This window comes from Neophocaena asiaeorientalis, unplaced genomic scaffold, assembly GCF_003031525.2.
Source record: "Neophocaena asiaeorientalis asiaeorientalis breed wild unplaced genomic scaffold, Neophocaena_asiaeorientalis_V1.1 scaffold165, whole genome shotgun sequence".
Classification (NCBI taxonomy): Eukaryota; Metazoa; Chordata; class Mammalia; order Artiodactyla; family Phocoenidae; genus Neophocaena; species Neophocaena asiaeorientalis.
In genome coordinates, this window is record NW_020173918.1 from 1,268,992 (window position 1) to 1,289,020 (window position 20,029).

A 20,029-nucleotide genomic window follows, 5' to 3' on the forward strand; every position below is an offset into this window, starting at 1 on the left:
TTTATTTATTTATTTATTTATGGCTGCGTTGGGTCTTTGTTCCTATGCACGGGCTTTCTCTGGTTGCGGTGAGTGGGGGCTGCTCTTCGTTGAGGTGCGTGGGCTTCTCATTGTGGTGGTTTCTCTTGTTAAGGTGCATGGGCTCTAAGTGCGTGGGCTCAGTAGTTGTGGCACGTGGGCTCAGTAGTTGTGGCGCACAGGCTTAGTTGCTCTGCGGCATGTGGGATCCTCCCGGACCAGGGCTCGAACCCGTGTCCCCTGGATTGGCAGGCTGATTCTTAACCACTGGGCCACCAGGGAAGTCCTAAAACTGTAGCTTTTATGGTAAGCTTCACAGCATGTAAATCCACAAAAACTGGTGCAGATCACTTATCCTCATGTCTTAATTTATGTTAACTCTATATCAGAGCTATCATCACCGACCTGCCACTGTATATCAGGAGAGCACCGAAATACACAGCAACCACTGTGTGCTTTGTTTGGCCACCTCAAGGTAATTTTTTGACCAAGTAACAAGGAAGGCAAATTTTCCCAGAGCTGTTTTTCTTCACAGGTCATTAACTTTTTCTTTTGAGGTGTTAATCCCTTCCTTCATGTTCCATCAGGCCTGCAGGTCCTTGCACCAACCCAAGAGTTCAGCAAATTTTAAGGTGTGGCCTTTTCATTCTTTTCTCAGGGATGATTAATCTTATATTTTGTGATTAAGGTCGGTCAAACATTAAATCTTGACTACTGAAAGGCAAGCTCTTTAATGTTGGCAATTCTCAGCCCTTTTTTCATTTACACCTCCCTCTGACACAATTAAGATTGATGAGCTGCTTAGTAAAAAAGAGTTCTCCAGGAGGGATTTGGGAGTTTATTGGCACACTGGATTTTAATACTTCTTTGCCAATTTTATTTGTCCCTGCTATTTTTTTGTACACGAGAAAAACTGATGAAATCAGCATGTCATCTCTTTTTTGGGATGGAAGATACTTTTCTAACAGGCAAACTGATTCCTGTGGGCTATTGAGAAATGGAATTGTTTTCTGAAACGTATCGACTTTAACAAAACTAAGTTACATTTAGGTACTAAATTTGGGGTTGGTAGATGCAAACTATTACATTTAGAATGGATAAACAACAAGGTCCTACTGTATAGCCCAGGGAACTATATCCAATCTCCTGGGATAAACCATAATGGAAAAGAATATTTTAAAAAGGATGTCTATGTGTATAAAACTGAGTCACCTTGCTGTACAGCAGAGATTGACACAACATTGTAAATCAACTCTACTTCAGTTAAAGAAAAAGACAAAAAGGACTCGCGAACTAATATACAGTGTAAAGGAGAGGAGAAATGCTGCTAAAGCAGGTACTTCCAAATACAGCAAGAAAGCTGTTCTATGCACCTGGCTTAGTCTCAAAGCCAAAGTCAGCTCAAAGCTGACCTGCCAGGGGCTCTGAGGCTGAACCTTACCTTCAGGCTTTTCAGGGCCAGGCAAGCTCCCTTCTGGAGCCAGAGGTCAGTCTTTGTTAGGGCTTCACAGTAATAGAGCAGGGCCTGAAAAAGAAGGAAAGGACGCTGTGAAGACACTTCGATTTGTTTGTAGTTTTAGGTGTATATATCATTTTTACTCCCTGAGATAAGCTACAGATAAAACAAGACATTTTGCACTACCTTCAGAACAACAACAAAAAAATCCATTAAAATTCATGTTTATTAAAAGAGCTGTCTCTTTACTCAATTCATCATGCCTTCTATTCTATGACTGGAGTCACATAATACATGGCCTCTCGTGTCTTGCTCTTTCAGTGGGGGTGATGGCATTCGGCCCGTAGAAGAGAGTTTTGAGCAAATTCTACCAAAGGATCAGAACTTTGTAGGAAAGAACAATATGAAGTTCATGCTCTTGGGCCAGAATGGCATTAGAATGGAGTATCTTCCTGTGAGTACATGTCACCACATGCTAGCTTATGTAATGCCTCAGAAAAGTTAAGCAAACTCTTCTCAGAGTTCAACATCGACCTCCCCAAGGACAAGAAGGACCAAGTTTGATTTTCTTGAGCTGATCTGAAGGTTGACATGAATTGATTTTTAGAATGACTGTTCAAGTTGTAAAGGGCTCCCAGAGGACCGAGGCCCTTGCTTGTACTGGGCCCCAGCGTGCTTGAATTGCAGGTGTCTATTATACCTGGATGACTGTTGAATTAAAGCTAAGAGAGGTAAACTGTCTCTTCCCTAGCATCAGGAGTGATGGCTTTTCAAATTAAAAATATTCTAGCTGTTTGACCCAGTAATTTGATGACTTAACCCCAAACTACTCATGAGAAATGCATGTGCGTGAACATACATACGTATGTTCATCATAATATTTTTCAGAGTTGGAAACTACACAAATGCTCATCAATACGGAATAAGAAAATAATGGGTTATTCATATACTGAGATGCCATTTATCCATCAAATAGAATGAAGTAGATCGATACGTTCCGCCATGGAAAGAAAATAACTACGATATATTACGTTTAAAAAATCAGTCGCACGACAGAATAGTGTGATCTCGTTTAAGAAAAAAAAAATTATCCATGTTAGCATGGATAAAATAGAAAAAAGCTGAAGGAATGTACACTAAGTTATTAACAGTTTTCTCTGGGGGCTGCCTACAGGTACTTAACTATTTTCAGTATATTTTTGTAGTTTAAATCATGTTACAGAATATATATTATTAATAAGTGAAAGAAAATTATTTTTATAAAGGAAAAGATGACAAACTATTAATAGTAAATGGCATAAAGTTAAACAAGCTTCTGCCTCGATGTCCATCATTTCATGCCCTACCTTTTCCCTGAAATGCTCATTTCTGGAGGCTGCTGCCAAGTAAAGCATCACAGCTTCACTAACTCCACTGTCATCCCCGGTTAAGAGCAGAGCCAGAGTCCTGAGTATTTCCTGCTGGGCCAGAAGGCTGCTGGGTGCAAGGTCACTCATCACCTGTAGCAGTTTTTCATCTCTCAGTGACTGCAGAGTCTGAACCATGGAAACTGGAGAGTGAGAAGAAAACAGAGGTCACCTTCTGACAGTAAAGGAACATGTTCATTAAAAATATAAATAAGACTCAAGGATGTACATAATAACAGACCCAAGGATATATGAAAATTAGCATATTAGAAAGGTGATGTTTCCAATTAGTGAGAAAAGGACAGATTATTCAAATAGCTATATCAAGGCAAATGAATCATATGAGAAAAAAGTAAAAGTGGATTTCTACCTCATAATGGCTACTATAATAACAGAGATGAATTAAACAGTCACATGTAAAAATAACAGTGAAGAAAATACAAGTAAACAGTTTCTACAGTGATCTTTTTTTACTGTCTTTTTATTTTTAAAGTCTTCATTACAATATTGCTTCTGTTTTATGCTTTGGTTTTTTGGCTGTGAGGCATGTGGGATCTCAGCTCCCCAACCAGGGATTGAACCCGTACCCCCTGCAACTGGAAGGTGAAGTCTTAACCACTGGACCACCAGGGAAATCCCCAGCCCCCTGTATTTCAGTCATACTTGCCTGGCAAAACCCTGACTCTGAGTGACCCCTTACTCAGCCTTCTCTCTGTCTGCACTCAGGAAACTGGACCCTGATGGAAAAATCCAGTTGGTTGGAATATGGGGACAATATGATAAAAAATAGGATTCTGAGTTCCATTTGGACAAATTGACCATGCTCTATGTACTCTAATCCTTAACTAGATATCCAGCATGGGCATCCATCAGCCACAAAAGCATTAGGATAAGAGTGTATCTGGTCCGTGCAGATGGGAAAATATAACAAAATTCACATTCCATTGATAGAGCCACATCCTCTACACATGAACAAATTTGTGAATGATTAAGATGTTTTTGCTTTAATTTCCCATTTCTCCTGTTGTGGTTGTTTTGGTAACTTCACTGTTTTATAAACACTCTAGTAAAATGTCTCCAGATAATATTATGTATAACAGCTAAATAAGTAACAGAAAACAACCTAAACATTCAACAATAATCCAATATATTAGTATGCATCTAAATGCAGGGATATTATAAAACTAAAACATGTTTCAAAGAATTAATAACATGGGATATAATGTCAAATTTAAAAACCAGGATATAATATTCTATAATGAGTAATCACAATTTTGAAATTTAAAACCAGCGTACAATCAACTGAAAAACACGTTATATTTTAAAAATAGGAGAATAGGTGACTTGAATCTCTTCCTTCATACTTCTCCATGTTTTCTAAATTTTTTTTTTTTTTTTTTTGTATAATAAATGGCTTTTCTTTGTATAAAGAAAGGGGAAAAAAAGATAAGTAAAGGCTTAGAGTTCTTCCCATGGTCATTCTCCAGCGCCGAGTAACAGGAGGAAGGGGATGCGGTTTTAGGACCCCAGGGTCTCACTTTGTTATGCTCTTCATTTCTTTTTTTGTTTGTTTGTTTGTTTGTGGTACAGGGGCCTCTCACCGCTGCGGCCCCTCCCGCCGCAGAGCACAGGATCCGGAAGCGCAGGCTCAGCGGCCATGGCTCACGGGCCCAGCCGCTCTGCGGCATGTGGGATCTTCCTGGACCGGGGCACGAACCCGTGTCCCCTGCATTGGCAGGCGGACTCTCAACCAGTGCGCCACCAGGGAAGCCCTATGCTCTTCATTTCTTGATTCTAAATTTGTCACAATCTAAATCGATTTTCTAAAAAAAAAAAAAAATCAATTTTCTGAGTAAATTTCTATATTATTCAGTTTCCATCAGAGGCGTCTCCTGCCCAGGCTTGCCCTCTCTGGCACTCTGGACTAGCATGGCTATTCGGGGCTGGGGAGTGGGACCTAAGCACAGACTCCCGTGCTCAGGCTGGAGTGGCCCTGGGTGGAGGAAGATTTTCTTCTCCCTGTGATGCCAATCACCGTGCTGAACATGGTGCCGCAGGGTTTAACGTTCTAGAAAGAGAAGGGCTGAGCCTGGGTTTGGGTCAGGGTCAAAAGTGTTTCTGCCACTAGCGCTGTGCCAACCTGTCTACTCCCAAGAACACACCTCACTCCCTCCCCTCCCCACCCCCTCCATTGCCCCATTGTCAAGCGTGGGTGGAGAAATAGATCACAAACCTGGGAACCAGAAACCAGCCCCTTACTGCCTGGCTCCACTCCCAAAGAGGTTTTCACTCACTGCAGACACTGATTTTATTTCTTATGTTCGAAGGGCCACATGAGAAGGCAATAAGGAGCTTCACTGCCGCACCCCTGCGTTGGTTGCCTGTTCTCTTCAATCCCTGGATATGAAGCCTTAGATGTGGTTTTTCACCTTCTCCTCCTTTCCCTTCCCAATCTGTCACCCCACTGGTCTTCTTCCGAACCTCACTTCTGCTTAGTATTATGAAAGCGCCACCAAAAAGGGCAACATAAAATAGCACTGCCTGCGGGCTTGATCCCACAAGTGGCAAATACATTAATGCGGGAAAGAAATTACAGAAGTCTGAAATCATTTACCAGCTTCCTGTTAATGGCACACCCCTGCTGGATGACTGGAATGTGCTTAGCAAATCCCTGGTTCGTTGCCAAGGGGCTTACTAATGTGAAAGGTCTAGAAGTCATTTAAAAGGCGAACCTTAGCCCAGCTGTTGACTTGGGGAAAAAAAATTACCACCACTAAAAACTATGACTAGAAAGACCAGGGATCATTCCAAACTGAGCCCCACACAGTGTGACCAAAGAACGTGTCCCACCTTGCTTGGCCAGCTGGTTCAGATAACTCTCTAGGTCACTCACACCATGGCTCGTAAAGTAACTGTAATACTGGAAGACAGTGATGACTTCGGAGGAGAGGCTGGAGGTAAGCAGGGGCTCGGCCCGGTCCAGGATCTGAGACACCAGTGTGCGAAACACTATTTGGAAGGGGAAGATACGGAGCAGCTTTTAAGAAACATGATCAATCATTCATTCATTCATTCACTCATTCATCTTTCTATTGTGGTACATGACAGAGTGAAGTCTGTAAAGTGAAATCAGTGTACAGCCGGATGATTTTTGCATGTCTATACACCTGTATAGCTTGTCATCTGGATCAAGATACAGAACACTGCTAGGACTCCATTAGGTTTTCTTGTGCCCCTTTCCAGTCTATAGTTACCCACCTATCCCCACCATGGGCAACTAATGATCGAACTTCTATCAATATATTAGCTTTATCTGCTCTTGAACTTCATATAAATGGAACTATATAGTATGGATTTTTTGTATCTAGCTCCTTTTGCTCAAAAACTATCTGTGAGATTCATCCAAATTGTTGCTTGTAGCAGTAATTTATTCTTTTTGAAAACTGCTATGTAATACCCTATCGCATGACTACATTACAGTGTATCCATGTTCTTGTTGATGGGCATTTGACTTGTTTCTAATTTCTGGCTCTTGTGAATAAAGCTATTGAAAAATGAGCGTAAGCATTATTTCTCTTGACACGTTTAGGAGTGGAATTGCTGGGTCACAGGGTAGGAGTATACATATTTAGTTTTCACAGACACTGCCGAACAGTTTTTCCCAAGTGGTTATACCATTTGACACTCCTGTGTTGCTGACATTTTAATGAAAAACGGATACGTACTTCAATAGCAACACAGACATATAGTCCTTTTCAAGGTCACTGCTGATGTTCAGAATGAAAACATGTTCAGTGCCTTTCTTTTCTTCGATTTTACTAAGTAGATGATGTTTTCTCTGGAGGGTAAGCCCTTTCTCAGGGCTAGCTGTGGGGAAAGTGTTGAGGGCACCTCTCTAGCTCTCACTCTCAAAACAAATGACAGAAATGTTTCCCTTGCTCCTGCTGCCCTGTACCTGGGTCTGCAAGTCCGGGATAGTCTCTGTTGACAGTTCTGGCAAAGCTGGCTTCTAGCTGCTTAATCACTCTGTCCGCTGAGCTGTGGTAGACCCCAGCCGGGCTGCAGCACTTGGTCCAGAATGACAGCAAAGACAGCTTTTTGTGAAATTCCGGTATGGCTGGAATAGAAGAGCAACACCCCATCCCATGATACATGTTTTGAATGAAATAGATGAAGAGATGGACCTGGGTCAGGATGGGGAAGGCATCACCAAGGGCCTTTCTTTTTTTTTTTAAAGACTGTTTTTTAATCAGAACTACAGGATTCCTCTGTCGTTGGCAGGTGTCCCGAGGGCAAAGAAGTTGAGATGAGGATCTCATCCAGCCTGGGCAGCAAAGGAAATGCAGCAAAAGCAAAGCTGTTTGCTTTAGGTGATAGAAAACAGCAGGTCTACCCTTGGGAGAAGGTCCAATCATCTTATCTCCTATAACTTAACAGCAAAAAATGTACAGGATCAGAGACTCAACCCTCAGGAGACTTTTCTGCAGGGGGTGCAACAGAGCAGAGGATGATTGAAGGAGTTTTTTCACCCTGCCCAGGCGGCTCTCTGACTGAAATGATTGAAGAGCCGTATGCCACGGTCAGCATTTCACTCATGTGGCTGTGATCATGCAGAGGGGCCTGGGGGAGGAACGGACAGGAGTCTGAATGTCCTGCCCCTTTTCACATCTCTCAGAGACCTGCCAAGGTCACCTGCTACTGGGAGGACCGGAAGCAGGAGGCAGAAATGTATAGAAAGAACCTACAAGGTGTTTTAAGCTTAATCAGAGATAATCCAGGAGATCCTAGTTTTCCACTATTTCCACAGACTATCTGATGTGAAAAATGATACAGATTCTTGCCTTTAGGAAACAGCCCTGTAGCCAGACCACACAGATTCAAAGGCATCTTTCCTGGGTCAAGTTCTCTACCTAAAGCTCTCTGAACCAGGGACGCTCCTGAAGGCCTTTGACTGCTCGTTTTTCTACCTTTCCCAGTAGGGTTTGAGAGCACGTTGCCTTGACAGTCAACCACTTTGGGAGCTGTCTCAGCCAGCTCTGTGGTGCAAGCACAATCCTGATTACCTGTCCCAAATGGAACCACACCAGGAGAACAAGTCTGTGAAACCGCCTGGGAGGTGGTTCTGTGTATACACTAGCGTCTGCCTTCTGGGGGTGGAGGCCCCGCTAGAAAAAGCTAGGTGTCTGCTGTTTTGACTCCGAAGGCTGAAGCATGGTGTTAATTACGACCACACTCGTGTGGAGACCTTCCTCTACAGCCCAAGAGCGCTTCTCTGCCATCCTAACAAAGCCATGAATAGATGCAGGCAGGGGAGGGGGCTCGTGGGGTCAACATTTACAAGAATGGCAGCGTAACTGCAGGTGCTCACCTTCGATGACAGAACTGATGCTTCCTATGTTCTCATCACTGACGGCCGAGAGCTTCTCCATCACTTGGATTTGCCTAGAAAGCTTCTCTAAGAGGTTTCTGGCCACAAATGGGGTTTTGCTTGAGAAAACAATTTGCTGATAAAACAAACAAAACCACTGTGTCAATTACGTTGTTGTCAACAGAGCTTTCCCCACTCAACCTTGTCCTTCTGAATGAAGTGGGGATGTTTTGTTTTGTTTTTGCGGTACGCGGGCCTCTCACTGTTGTGGCCTCTCCCGTTGCGGAGCACAGGCTCCGGACGCGCAGGCTCAGCAGCCATGGCTCACGGGCCCAGCCGCTCCACGGCATGTGGGATCTTCCCGGACTGGGGCACGAACCCGTGTTCCCTACATCGGCAAGCGGACTCTCAACCACTGCGCCACCAGGGAAGCCCATGTGGGGATGTTAAACTCATACACGTTTCTCTTCCAGTTTGAAAATGTTCCTCATTCCAGGCCGGTTACAACATCTGCTGAAATCAGACATGCTTTTGTTGCTTTCAGCTTTTTTCATGCCTGTGTAAATTCCTGAATTTGCTCAGTAGTAGGGTTGCAAGGTTATTATAAAGTTACCTTTCTTGTATGTACTGTCAATCTAAAACTCCTCTCTGAAACTTGAAGGGCATATTTAGGTTGCCCTCCGGTATGGAAACAGAAAAAAGATTTTTTTTTTTACAAGCGTAGTAATTTTTCACAGCCTGATTATTTCCTTGTCTTCAAGCTGAAAATTAAGAGCGTGCTGTAGGATAATCCTAACTGCAATCAAAGCTATCTCACTACAGTTAACAAGTTCTCACTATGTGCCAGGCACTGGCCTGAGCCTTATACGTGTCTCAGTTTCTGTTATTTTGCACAACAATCCAATGAGGTGGGAACTTTTGATTTTCCATTTCACTGATGAGGAAACTGAGGCACAGAGCGGTCAAGTAACGTGCTCAAGGGCACATAAATAGCAAGTGATTTCACTTGTGTGCAGATCACAAGAATAAGGAAGGGCTTGAGAGGGGAAAGGACAGAAGTCAGTCGCTGCCTGAAGGTTCTAGTCCTTTCTGTGTCTCTCAGAAACCTGTTCCCTTCACTTGGTAGGCATGGCTGCAGGATGCAGACCTGTACCACCATTCTGTATGGTCTAAAGCATTTGGACTCTAAGGCAAAGAGAATTTTTCGAATTCAAAAGTCAAGTGCAGCAATTATGTACTAATGCCTTTCATGTAAATAAATACGGTAGAAAATAACTGCTTTATTTTAAACATAATTATAGCTATTATGATTTTTATGGACTGCCCATTTTTATCTCTTTGCAATTATATACCAAATGAATAAGTAAACTCACTGATTCAGGAGCGGGTGTGAATTAGAAATCAAGCTTCTAACCCTTACTCTTTTATTCTATATCTTTATGTCTACCTCTTTTATTTTCCTTTTGTTTTTCTTTCTTTCTTTATTTTTATTGGGGTATAGTTGTTTTACAATGTTGTGTTTGTTTCTACTGTACAGTGGAGTTCCCTGTGCTATACAGCAAGTTCTCATTAGTTATCTATTTTATACATATTAGTGTATATATGTCATTCCCAATCTCCTAATTCATCCCACCCCTCCTTTCCCCACTTGGTGTCCATACGTTTGTTCTCTACATCTGTGTCTCTAGTTCTGCCTTGCAAACCGGTTCATCTGTACCATTCTTCTGGATTCCACATGTAGGCGTTAATATAATATTTATTTTTCTCTTTCTGACTTACTTCACTCTGTATGACCATCTCTAGGTCCATCCACGTCTCTACAAATTCTTTTCCTTTTTTTAAATTTTAAAGATCTAATTGGCTTTACTAAACAATTCACGGATTGGGCAGTATCTCACGTACCATGTAGAGAGGAACTCCCCTCTTGTTTTTCTAGTGTTGATTTTCTCCACAGAAGAGTTGAAGTGTTATAACCAAGGCCTTATTATCGAGAGAAACACTGCACTGACTACTGCATGCCAATTATTCTTTGAGAGAAAACATCCATCCCTTCATGGAAGAGAATTCTCCCATGCCTCACAAAGTAATGACTTTACGTCTAAAAGGTGAACGGGGAGTTTGCTCAGCACAGTCTCGGCCTCACCAAGGACAAAGAGCCGTGAAAACCATCTCATTCCAGTGCTGGATGAATAGAGCATAGCTATAAGTCAACGACAATCCTTGTCCATCTTGGTCAGAAAAAAAAAAAAATTGCACCTTCTGCCAGATTGGTTGTCAGCACCTGGCTTGTAAATTCAACGCTCAACAGAAGAGAGCTCCTGGGGTGTTGGCCAACCTAGTGCAAGAGTCATAACTGCCACCCAGTTTCCCAGAGCACGTGAGGTGTCTGAGGCTGCTTTGAGGGTCTACATTCGTGGAGGAGAAGCAGATTCTTCTACATCTCATCACAAGTGTGTTACTAAAAAAGCAACATTAACCCACTCCTGGCCTCCCTGGGGTCCTTCCTCCTCACCCTGCCTCTGGTCTCCCAGTTGACCATGTGCTCTTAAAAGCACGATTCCTCCTCTTCTGGCCTGGCCCATCCCCCGGAAACCATTATACATTTGCTTTCACATTCTTTTCCTGTTCCCCACACATCCAAGCAAGTGGGAGAAGAACAAGATTGGGAGAAGACAAGCCACCAGGTGAGGGGGAAGCATTCAAGTACCGATAGCTGCTTGGGGGAAAATGCTTTGTTCAAGACAGCAGAAACTCTCCCTGCAACAAAAGAATGGCAGAATAGTTGCTCTGCTGTGGCAAAATCTTAAGTGATACACAGCCTGAAATGAGAAGAAAAGTGAGCCCCGGGGTGTCGCAGAATGAAAGCGAACTGGTGAGGAGGATAATACCTGTAAAATGTTCTTTCTTGTTGCTAATAAGTACTTATTCAAGATCTGGGAAACTGTGGTTATGTTCTGGAGCATTTTGCCTTTAGCTGTCCAGGTGGTAGAAAACTAGCTCGTGTGATGGGTTCATATTAACATATGTTCAATAATACTGGCTTTCAAAGTCCATTTGTAGATGGCGGAATGCAAATTCCTTATCTAAAATAAAAAAATCACACTACTCTCACCTATTATCAAATGATTTGAAAGCAAGAGCACATTATATGTCACCTACTACCTGTTAAAGTCTGGAGAACTAGGTTTTAAGATAGAAAACTCAGGGTTGAGGGAGCACGGCCATGCCTTTCAGAGTTTCTGAGTTGGGTCAAATCAAAGCAGGATGGTTCTCTTATTCCTGAGTTCTCATTTTCCTGGGAAAACTCAAAAAAGGAAGCACACATCCATTCTTGGTGCATCAAAAACCTGGGCTCTAAAAACCCAGTGTCATCACCAGTCCTACCTGGACGAGTTGGGTGCAGTACTGGAGGTGCCTGATGATGCTGAGGTCCAGGCTTTCATTTCCCGTGGTCAGTGGGAGAGGGCTTCCTGCCACACTAGTCCCGACTCCTGTGTCCTCAGTCAGGGCTTCGCTGAGGTGCCCCCTGGCTTCCGGGTGTACTGATCTGTAACTGTTGAAGCAGGAAGGTGAGCGAAATGTTAGCTGGTTCTTTCTGCATGGAAATCACAGGTCAACTCAATCACAGCACCCACTGAAAAGAGTCTTGCACTCGCCTATCTTGAAAAATAGAGATACCTTTCAAAAACTATTTTATAACTGAGCCTGGTCACCAATTTGCCTAATATTAAAAAGATCCTGCAAACAGACTGTTTCCAGAGTTCTCTGTTTGCTTCTCAAGCACAACGAACCATCTGTAAAGTTGGCTTACCAAGAAGTCTTTTGAAATGTGCCCTCATTCTGTGGCACTTTCCTGCTCTGTTGACGGAGCGGTTTGCCAGATTTTCTGGGATTAAACTGTCCTGTGAACCTGTGGTTTCCCAAGAGCAATACCATTAAGAAATAATCAGTGAAGGCTTTTTCCTGGCCTTAAATCAATTGTGACTTGAAGAAAAGGAGAAAGGAAAGCTGTTAGGAAGAAACGTGATGTTCTACTCCAGACAAAAGCTAAAAGGGGCATTTGTATCGCTTAGTTCTGCCTCGCGGGCTTTGTGTAAAGCCCACCGTTGAACTGTCTAAAGTTGTATCATGATGGGCACTTACATTTAAAAATAAATCTGTTGCACCTATTATTTAATTTTATTCTTAATATGAATTTGTGCAGGAGGGCGAGGGGGAGGGAAGAGTCTCATTTCACACATGGAAGGAATGACCAGCAGAGGTGTTAACCAGAGCGTCCTCGTTCACACAGCTAGGCGGTTTTTGGCTTCTAGTTTCATGCTCCCCAGTCTCCACAATTTAAAAAGATAATGCACCAGAGTTTAGAGGGGTTGAATGCCTTACTCTGATTCACATTTGCCTCCAAGGGGAAAACATTCAGCTTGTGTCCTGGTAGTCAGCACATATTTAAAACACACACACAATTTCCACAATTTTCCATAATACCTCTGATGACATACGGTAAGACTGATCAAATTAGACATATTTAATAGCAATGTTCTGTAAAATTTACAAAGGCTATGATGTTTTTAAAATGCTTCTTGGGGCTTCCCTGGTGGCACAGTGGTTGAGAGTCTGCTTGCCGATGCAGGGGACACGGGTTCGTGCCCCGGTCCGGGAAGATCCCACATGCCGCAGAGTGGCTGGGCCCGTGAGCCATGGCCACTGAGCCTGCACATCCGGAGCCTGTGCTCCGCAACGGGAGAGGCCACAACAGTGAGAGGCCCGCGTACCGCAAAAAAAAAAAACTTAAAATGCTTCTTATAGCAAGAAGAAAAAAAGTTTAATCTGACCTTGATCCATCATCTAATAGCTTAAGCTAACAAGTATACAGGAAGATGTTTGGTTTAAGAAGCATTTCACAAATTGAATCAAGTTAGAAAAATCTCACTGTAGAATGTAGAAGGATAATTTAAACATGATATTCATTTCATAAATTTTCTTTGCTATGCCCCCAATTTGCTCAAAGGATAAATTCTATTTCTCACTTTTTCTTTTCCTCGTTTCACTTTGGCAGAAGAAACCCTCCAGGAACAACAAAACTTCAAAATATTAACACCACCCGCAGAGAGGTCTGCGAAGGTTGAACAGCCATAGGTTGTTGTAACTTGAAAATCAGTGTATATAACACATCAAAAGAAAAGATGGATGGAAACCCACCCTTTCCTTTGGGAAAGTGTTTGTGGGTTTTTTTTTTTTTTTTTTTGCAGTAATTGATGGAGCTGAGTATGTTCACTGTGCTTACAGAATGGACCCCAGGCTCTAGCTCTAAACATGTGGTTTGGTACAAGAAAGCCCAATGGAGAAAGAAGGTGACAACATTTCACCTTTATCCTCCCTTCCCACTGCTCTGTCCCATCCCCATCCTAGAGAAGGCCACATTCCAGCTGGAGTCCTGCAGATCCAGTGGCAGTTATCAGTTACCAGTCATCTCTTCTCACGCTCTAAGGAAAACATGGACCACGGGGCTTAAACCTGGCTTTGATAAAGGCACTGATGAGCTTAATCTACTGCAAAGACCCAATGGCCAAAAGGAACGGAGAGATAAGGGGTGGGAAAAGCAAAGTCTAACAAAATGAAGAAATTAGAAATATGATGCAAAGCAAGGAGAACCAGGTCCAAACTGATGATCCAGTAAGAGTTCTCCAGAAACACGGTATACCTACTTAATTTGCAATTAATTACATTGGAGACAAGTTGTAGACACTGAAACCTACAAGATGTATGTGTATACACATAAATATACACACACTCATACAAAAATCTCCCCTTCATTTATAAGGAAGAAAATCAATTTAATTTTCCTTAAACAACACCAAAAGAGGTGAATGATATTTAAAAGTTGTACTTAACAATGAAAAGGAACTGTAAGCCAATTCATGTATAGGGGATTTTATCTTCCTGGAGATGTGTATCAGGTCCCGTCTGGTAGCTACAAAGAACTGCTGTACCAGCTATGACAGTAGAAATAGAAGCAGACGCTGACTTCAGACTTACCTATTTTTCTCAGTCTCAGTGTCTGAAAATACTGAGTCAGCACCTCCTCCAACGTTACAAACCTCATCACCATCCTCCTCCTCCTCGTCAAAATCAGAGGTGTTCAGAAAATCAAAGCTTTCTAAAGCACTTTCAACTGTAAGACTTAAACTGGAGGACCTGCTTCGGCTTACTGCTGGCTTGCACTGCAAAGGTAGAAGGTACCAAGGAGAATATCAACATATTCGGAAGGAGAAACACAACAAAGACACCCAGTGGGAGATGTGACACTTTTCTTTTTTTTCAAGCTTTTATTTTTTTTTTGTTGGCATTAAAAAATTCATTTAAAGTCGTCTTATTAAAAGAAAGTACAACCGTGGATAAAATGACACAATATCTGGGATTTGTTCCAAAACAATCCAGAGGGAAGAAAGCAGGCAGAAGAACAGACACAAGACTGGCTGTGAACTGAGCACTGTGGAGGCTGGGGGATGGGCACATTAGGGTCCATCATCTGATTCTTTCTACTTCTGTTTGAAATTTTTTAAATAAACAGTTTAAAAAATATTACAATCAGAAGGCTTTGGGAAATAGAACTGCTATACTCTCTCCGCCTCATGCCCAACCCCAAATAAAATGCAACTGGCAGACAAATCTAAGGAGTCACAGTCAATGCCAACTACTAACCAATCTCTAATTCCAAGTGGCAACATGTTTAGTGTCCTGAGACAGGGGTGAGCTATCTAAGGCAACCTGTTCTAAAGGATTCACAAAACAAATCCCAGAAATAGAAAACTACTCGAATTCACTTAATCCACACTCCCTAGGTAAGTACACTTAAATACTAATTTTACGGGGCTTCCCTGGTGGCACAGTGATTGAGAGTCCGCCTGCCGATGCAGGGGACGTGGGTTCATGCCCTGGTCCGGGAAGATCCCACATGCCGCGGAGTGGCTGAGCCCGTGAGCCATGGCCGCTGAGCCTGCGCGTCCGGAGCCTGTGCTCCGCAACGGGAGAGGTCACAACAGTGAGAGGCCCGCATACCGCAAAAAAAAAAAAAATTAATTAATTTTACGTTCACAGCATGTAATTTTTCTTTGAGCATCGAGGAGAAAATAAATGGCATGGGCATGACAAGGAGTAGCTGTGCTTCCTCTACAGCTCTTTGAAGGAACAAGTTCCATTTCTTCCCTGACTGGGCCCTGGAATTATGTGAGCAAACCCATTCTATGGTCTGGAGAATTCTACATTGCTGGATATTAAGCAGAAATATTACAAACAGGGTAATGCCAGTTGCTGTGGGCACAGAGATGGAGAGAAGTTCTTCCAAATAGTCAAGAGGATGCTGGGGGTTACTGAATGGGACAAATTCTGCAAGTAAGAAGAACGAAATGTTCTCCATCCAGTTAGGTGGCACTCCCTGCTGACTTCATTACACAAGGTCGGAAGGGCCTTGCAGGGATCTGAGTCTCTGACACTCAAGACAAAGCATATAGGAAACCGTCTTTCAGTCTTTTAAATCAGAGTCGTTTCATTCGCCCTCAGTGATCTCCGTCCAAGAGGCAGCATCATTTAGTTTCTGATCCTCAAGGTGTTTAGCATCCTAGGAATGTGAAGGAGGGAAAAAAGAGAAAGCTTTGTCCAGCGGATGCTTTAATCCTGGCTGGAGACAAAGCCACTTGCCCCAGACCTCAACTCTAATGCCATTTTCCATCTCAGAGAGAGAGGAGGAGCCAGTCCCGACTTGACCCACTTCTAGGGTCTTCTTCCCTAAGCTAGATTGCAGAACCTGATCTTGCACAGTATGGATGTGTTTAAATACCGATCAAAATAAAGAAAGGGGCAGTTAAGGATTTTAGTAGCGGGATAGTTTTGGAACAACTGCAGATTGAAATAATACTCTGGAAAGAAACCTATAGCCACCAGGTTTTTATAAGACTAACAGATGACTTGCTTAGCGCTTCCTGGTGGACTGAGCTACTGATCAGCACCCTAGATGCCTGGAAATGGGGGCATCTAGACATTTGAGGCACTTACTTTAGGTGGATCAAGTGTGTCTTAGCTCTTTACATTTAACAACTTTTTTCCCAGTAAGCAAAAGCTGGTCAACTGTGCTGACATGAGCTTGTTGAGGGGATAAAAGATGTTTTCACTGCAGTACTGGACAAACAGCCTCCATGCATGAGCCCTGAGCAGATGCTTTTGAGTTTGTTTTACAGGAAGCAGATTCAGAATGCCCATCCCTATTGCTCGGAGGCTATACCTACAGCTGAATCAATCTGTCATGAGCATTAGAGGATGTGGGGAGTCAGAGCATGGATTATTATCTGCCCTGGGCAGACATCCCCTCCAGACCTAGGTCAGCGTGACCGAGACTGTGAGAAAAGCCTTGGGAAGGTTGTTCCAGATGCCACGGGGAAGGCCACATTTTAAAACCGTCACGCCAAGGGATGCAACAGCCTGCTACGGGTTGACCTGCCCCTGACACCGTATTTTCAAGCTTATTTTATAGAACAGGTTCCCAAAGAACTGCTCTTTCCAGAGAAAAGATCCAAGTTCTCTTCTCTGTGGCACTATAAATCAGAGTGGCAAAGCAAAGAATACAAGAAGTGGCAGTGGGATTCAGGACAAAAATTCCAGTTCTGTCTTCTTGTGCCTTGTTTTTAAAAATTTCATCTGTATGCCAAGTGGAGACAGATACATTCTGGGGTAGCATTAACGATCTCATTGCTAGGACCTCCTGCCTAAGAGGAAATCACCCCCTCACTCTTATCTTCCCATGTCTATCCTGAGCGGTCTGATTAGGAACAGGAGAGAGGAAGATAACTCTGGGGGAGTCAGGGTTCTCTGGCTTCTCGATTATTCGTGGGTGATTATCTGGGGTTCTGACTCACCGATTTGGGCCAATTGCAGAGAAGGGAATCCTCCAGGAGGTGGTGCCCTGGGCAGGGGAGAGATGCTCGTGGCTCTCACATCTGTACTGCCTAACTCTGTCTTCAACCATGGGAGGGCTCTCCTGCTTCCCTGATACTCAGAGAGGTACCCTCTCCAGGAGCATCTCAATGAGATTATGATGCCCAAAAGGCCACCATTTCACATTTGGAATCTGAATGATGAACTTAGGGACTGAGGGAATTTAGATGCTCTCCAGAGCTGTTAATTTAACTCCTAATCATTTTCCTTAAGTTGATCAGTTGTCAGGAAAATAAATATACGCTACTAGTATTAAAAATCAGTGCCATTTACGTGATGATTATCTACTGATCCTGTGATGGGGCAGGATAAAAAAGAAAAAAAGATAGGCTATTTTAAATAGAATGTTGGCTGAAGATACCTGTCTCCAGACCTAAGCCAATTTCCCTAAAAATGTACTTACTTTTAGAATGTCATCCAAGTGCATGACTTCTTGGTTCAGATCCTGAAACTCTTTATACTGCTCTTTATGTGGTTCTAATGCAAGGAAAAGCCCATTAAAGGCATCCTCTAAGCTTCCATCTAGGAAGGATCTACAGCCTTCGGACTCTCCACTGACAGAGCCCTCAAAGAGCAGCCTCTCGGTGGCCGCCGGCACCTCTGACGAGGTGAGCCTCTTGACCAGCTGCTTCGTGATGTTTCCTTCAAAAGTGTCCAGTTCCACGGGCTTGAGTTCAGAGGCCTCGTCAGACTCTTGCAGAAGGGCCTCTGCGACACCCTTCTCCAGGAATAGGCGCTCCGTCCGGGCACCCGCGGATGCTCTGCAGGCCTCGGGCTTCCCAATCCCCTCAGTCTCTTCCTCCCGGTGGGGCCTGGGCTCTGAGCCTTCTCCCAGGGAGCTCTTGGAAGAGGCCGAGCTGGAGTCATCCAGGCCCTCGTTCTGGGAGGAGGGGCTGTCGCGGTTCAGCTCTGCGGGGGTGATGGTGATTTCTGGATTTGCCGAGCACGTGCTGGGGAGAGAGCGGCCTGGGCTGTGGGAGAGGGCGCAGTCCCCATTGGGCAGGTCACTGAAGCTGAGGGACAGTGGCATTTTCTCCCCAGCTGCCTTCCCATTTTCAAGGATGTCATCAGGTAGATTTGACTGCAGATAAAAGGCAAATCATTATGATTTTAAATACAAGTGATGCGTTTGGCATGGTTCATTTCCACACAAAATGTAAGACAATTAAAATTTAAAAAACAGACCTTTCACGATACTAACATTGTATTGTTGATTTTGTGTGTGTGCGTGCACGCACATGCGTGGCAAAAGAAAACAAGCCTTTAAAACCTCTATTACTATTGTTGAATCTTGGTGAAAGTTCATTGCACTATTCTCAGGTTTGACATTTTTCAAAAGAAGAGGCTGGAGGCAGGGGAGTGGTGCTTGTTTCCCAAATCCCAGGATCTCACAATATTTGGCAGCCAAAGTTAAGAATAGCACCACTGTTTTTTTTGTTTTGTTTTGATTTTTTTTTGTTTTTGTTTTTTGGCATCGATCTTCAAAGACTTTACAACATTCTTGCTATTTCACTCAAAAGATGTGATGCTTTGTTCTGCTTCAGTTCTCATAAAATTATTTTTTGAAAATCTCTACCCGCAAATCCCAAGCCCTGGAAAAAGTTTTATTAATTCAGTAACCATGCCACAAACAATTCAAGACCAGAAATACGTGCACAGTGCTTCTATAAAAAGAGGAGAAAAAGACTGATAAACTGAACAACTATCTTCCAGGGCTGCAAACCCCAGAGCTCCCAGGGTGTCTAGAAATCCCAGGTGCTCTGTCAGGCAGCCCCAGGCTCTGTGATCCGTGAAGCAGAACTCAGAAGACAGAGGTCAGAAATATCCAGGTAAACAAGGTAATTTGTTTATGCAGGCGTTAAAGCAATTTCTAAGTCACCTTTCCTGACACAGTGGTCTTGGTAAAGTGCTAAATGTGGGAAAAGTTTTTTAGTTATTTGAGATCAACTCAAATAACTTTTGAGTCACCTTTCCTGACACAGTGGTCTTGGTAAAGTGCTAAATGTGGGAAAAGTTTTTTAGTTATTTGAGATCAACTCCTTCAAAATGAATACTCTCTCTTGGATTCCAGAATTGATTGTTTAAGTAAAGATAAGTACCTATTTTAATTATACATAAAACAATGAGGGAACTCCCTGGCAGTCCAGTGGTTAGGAATCTGCACTTCCACTGCAGGGGGCGTGGGCTCCACGATCCCTGGTAGGGGAACTGAGATCCCACACACTGCGTGGTGCGGCCAAAAAAAAATAATAGGGCTTCCCTGGTGGCGCAGTGGTTGAGAGTCTGCCTGCCGATGCAGGGGACACGGGTTCGTGCCCCGGTCCGGGAAGATCCCGCATGCTGCGGAGCGGCTGGGCCCGTGAGCCATGGCCGCTGAGCCTGCACGTCTGGAGCCTGGGCTCCGCGACAGGAGAGGCCACAACAGTGAGAGGCCCGCATACCGCTAAATAAATAAATAAATAAACAAATAAATAAATAAATAAAACAATGAATGATCACGATAGTGCTGGGAATTAGCCCAGGAAACAAAAATGTGACAGCAAGTGAAATGAGGAGCAGACAGAAAGAGGCTCCCCATCCTCCTCCAGCAGCGTCCATGGTCCCATCACTGGGCCACCAGCTCCCAATACATGCAATTTCAACTCAAACTCTCCATTCTCATCTGGTTGGAAGGTTTTTACTTTAATCACAGGATGAGTAAAAGGATGTGTCACTGGGGCACTCAAGTAACCTCTGCAGGCTCAGTTTCTTTGCCTCGAAAAGTGAGAATGTTTTCCTGGAAAAGTGATTATT

General features: G+C 43.4%; 1 protein-coding gene across 7 annotated transcripts in view; it reads right to left on the bottom strand.

Moving 5' to 3' along the window:
• The window catches only part of RIPOR2 (RHO family interacting cell polarization regulator 2), a 207,993-nt gene that overhangs the window by 6,274 nt on the left and 181,690 nt on the right, over positions 1-20,029 (bottom strand). For 6 of the 7 annotated variants that reach the window (XM_024751942.1, XM_024751935.1, XM_024751938.1 and 3 more), the window contains 8 exons: positions 17,640-18,317; positions 14,285-14,469; positions 11,633-11,801; positions 8,249-8,384; positions 6,836-6,997; positions 5,731-5,889; positions 2,821-3,023; positions 1,460-1,543 (listed from right to left, as the gene is read on the bottom strand). In XM_024751942.1, the coding sequence (XP_024607710.1) occupies positions 1,460-1,543; positions 2,821-3,023; positions 5,731-5,889; positions 6,836-6,997; positions 8,249-8,384; positions 11,633-11,801; positions 14,285-14,469; positions 17,640-18,317 (1,776 nt within the window). Of the gene's footprint in view, positions 1-1,459; positions 1,544-2,820; positions 3,024-5,730; positions 5,890-6,835; positions 6,998-8,248; positions 8,385-11,632; positions 11,802-14,284; positions 14,470-15,332; positions 15,867-17,639; positions 18,318-20,029 lie in introns of those variants that run through there. The other variant, XM_024751941.1, reaches the window with a different exon arrangement.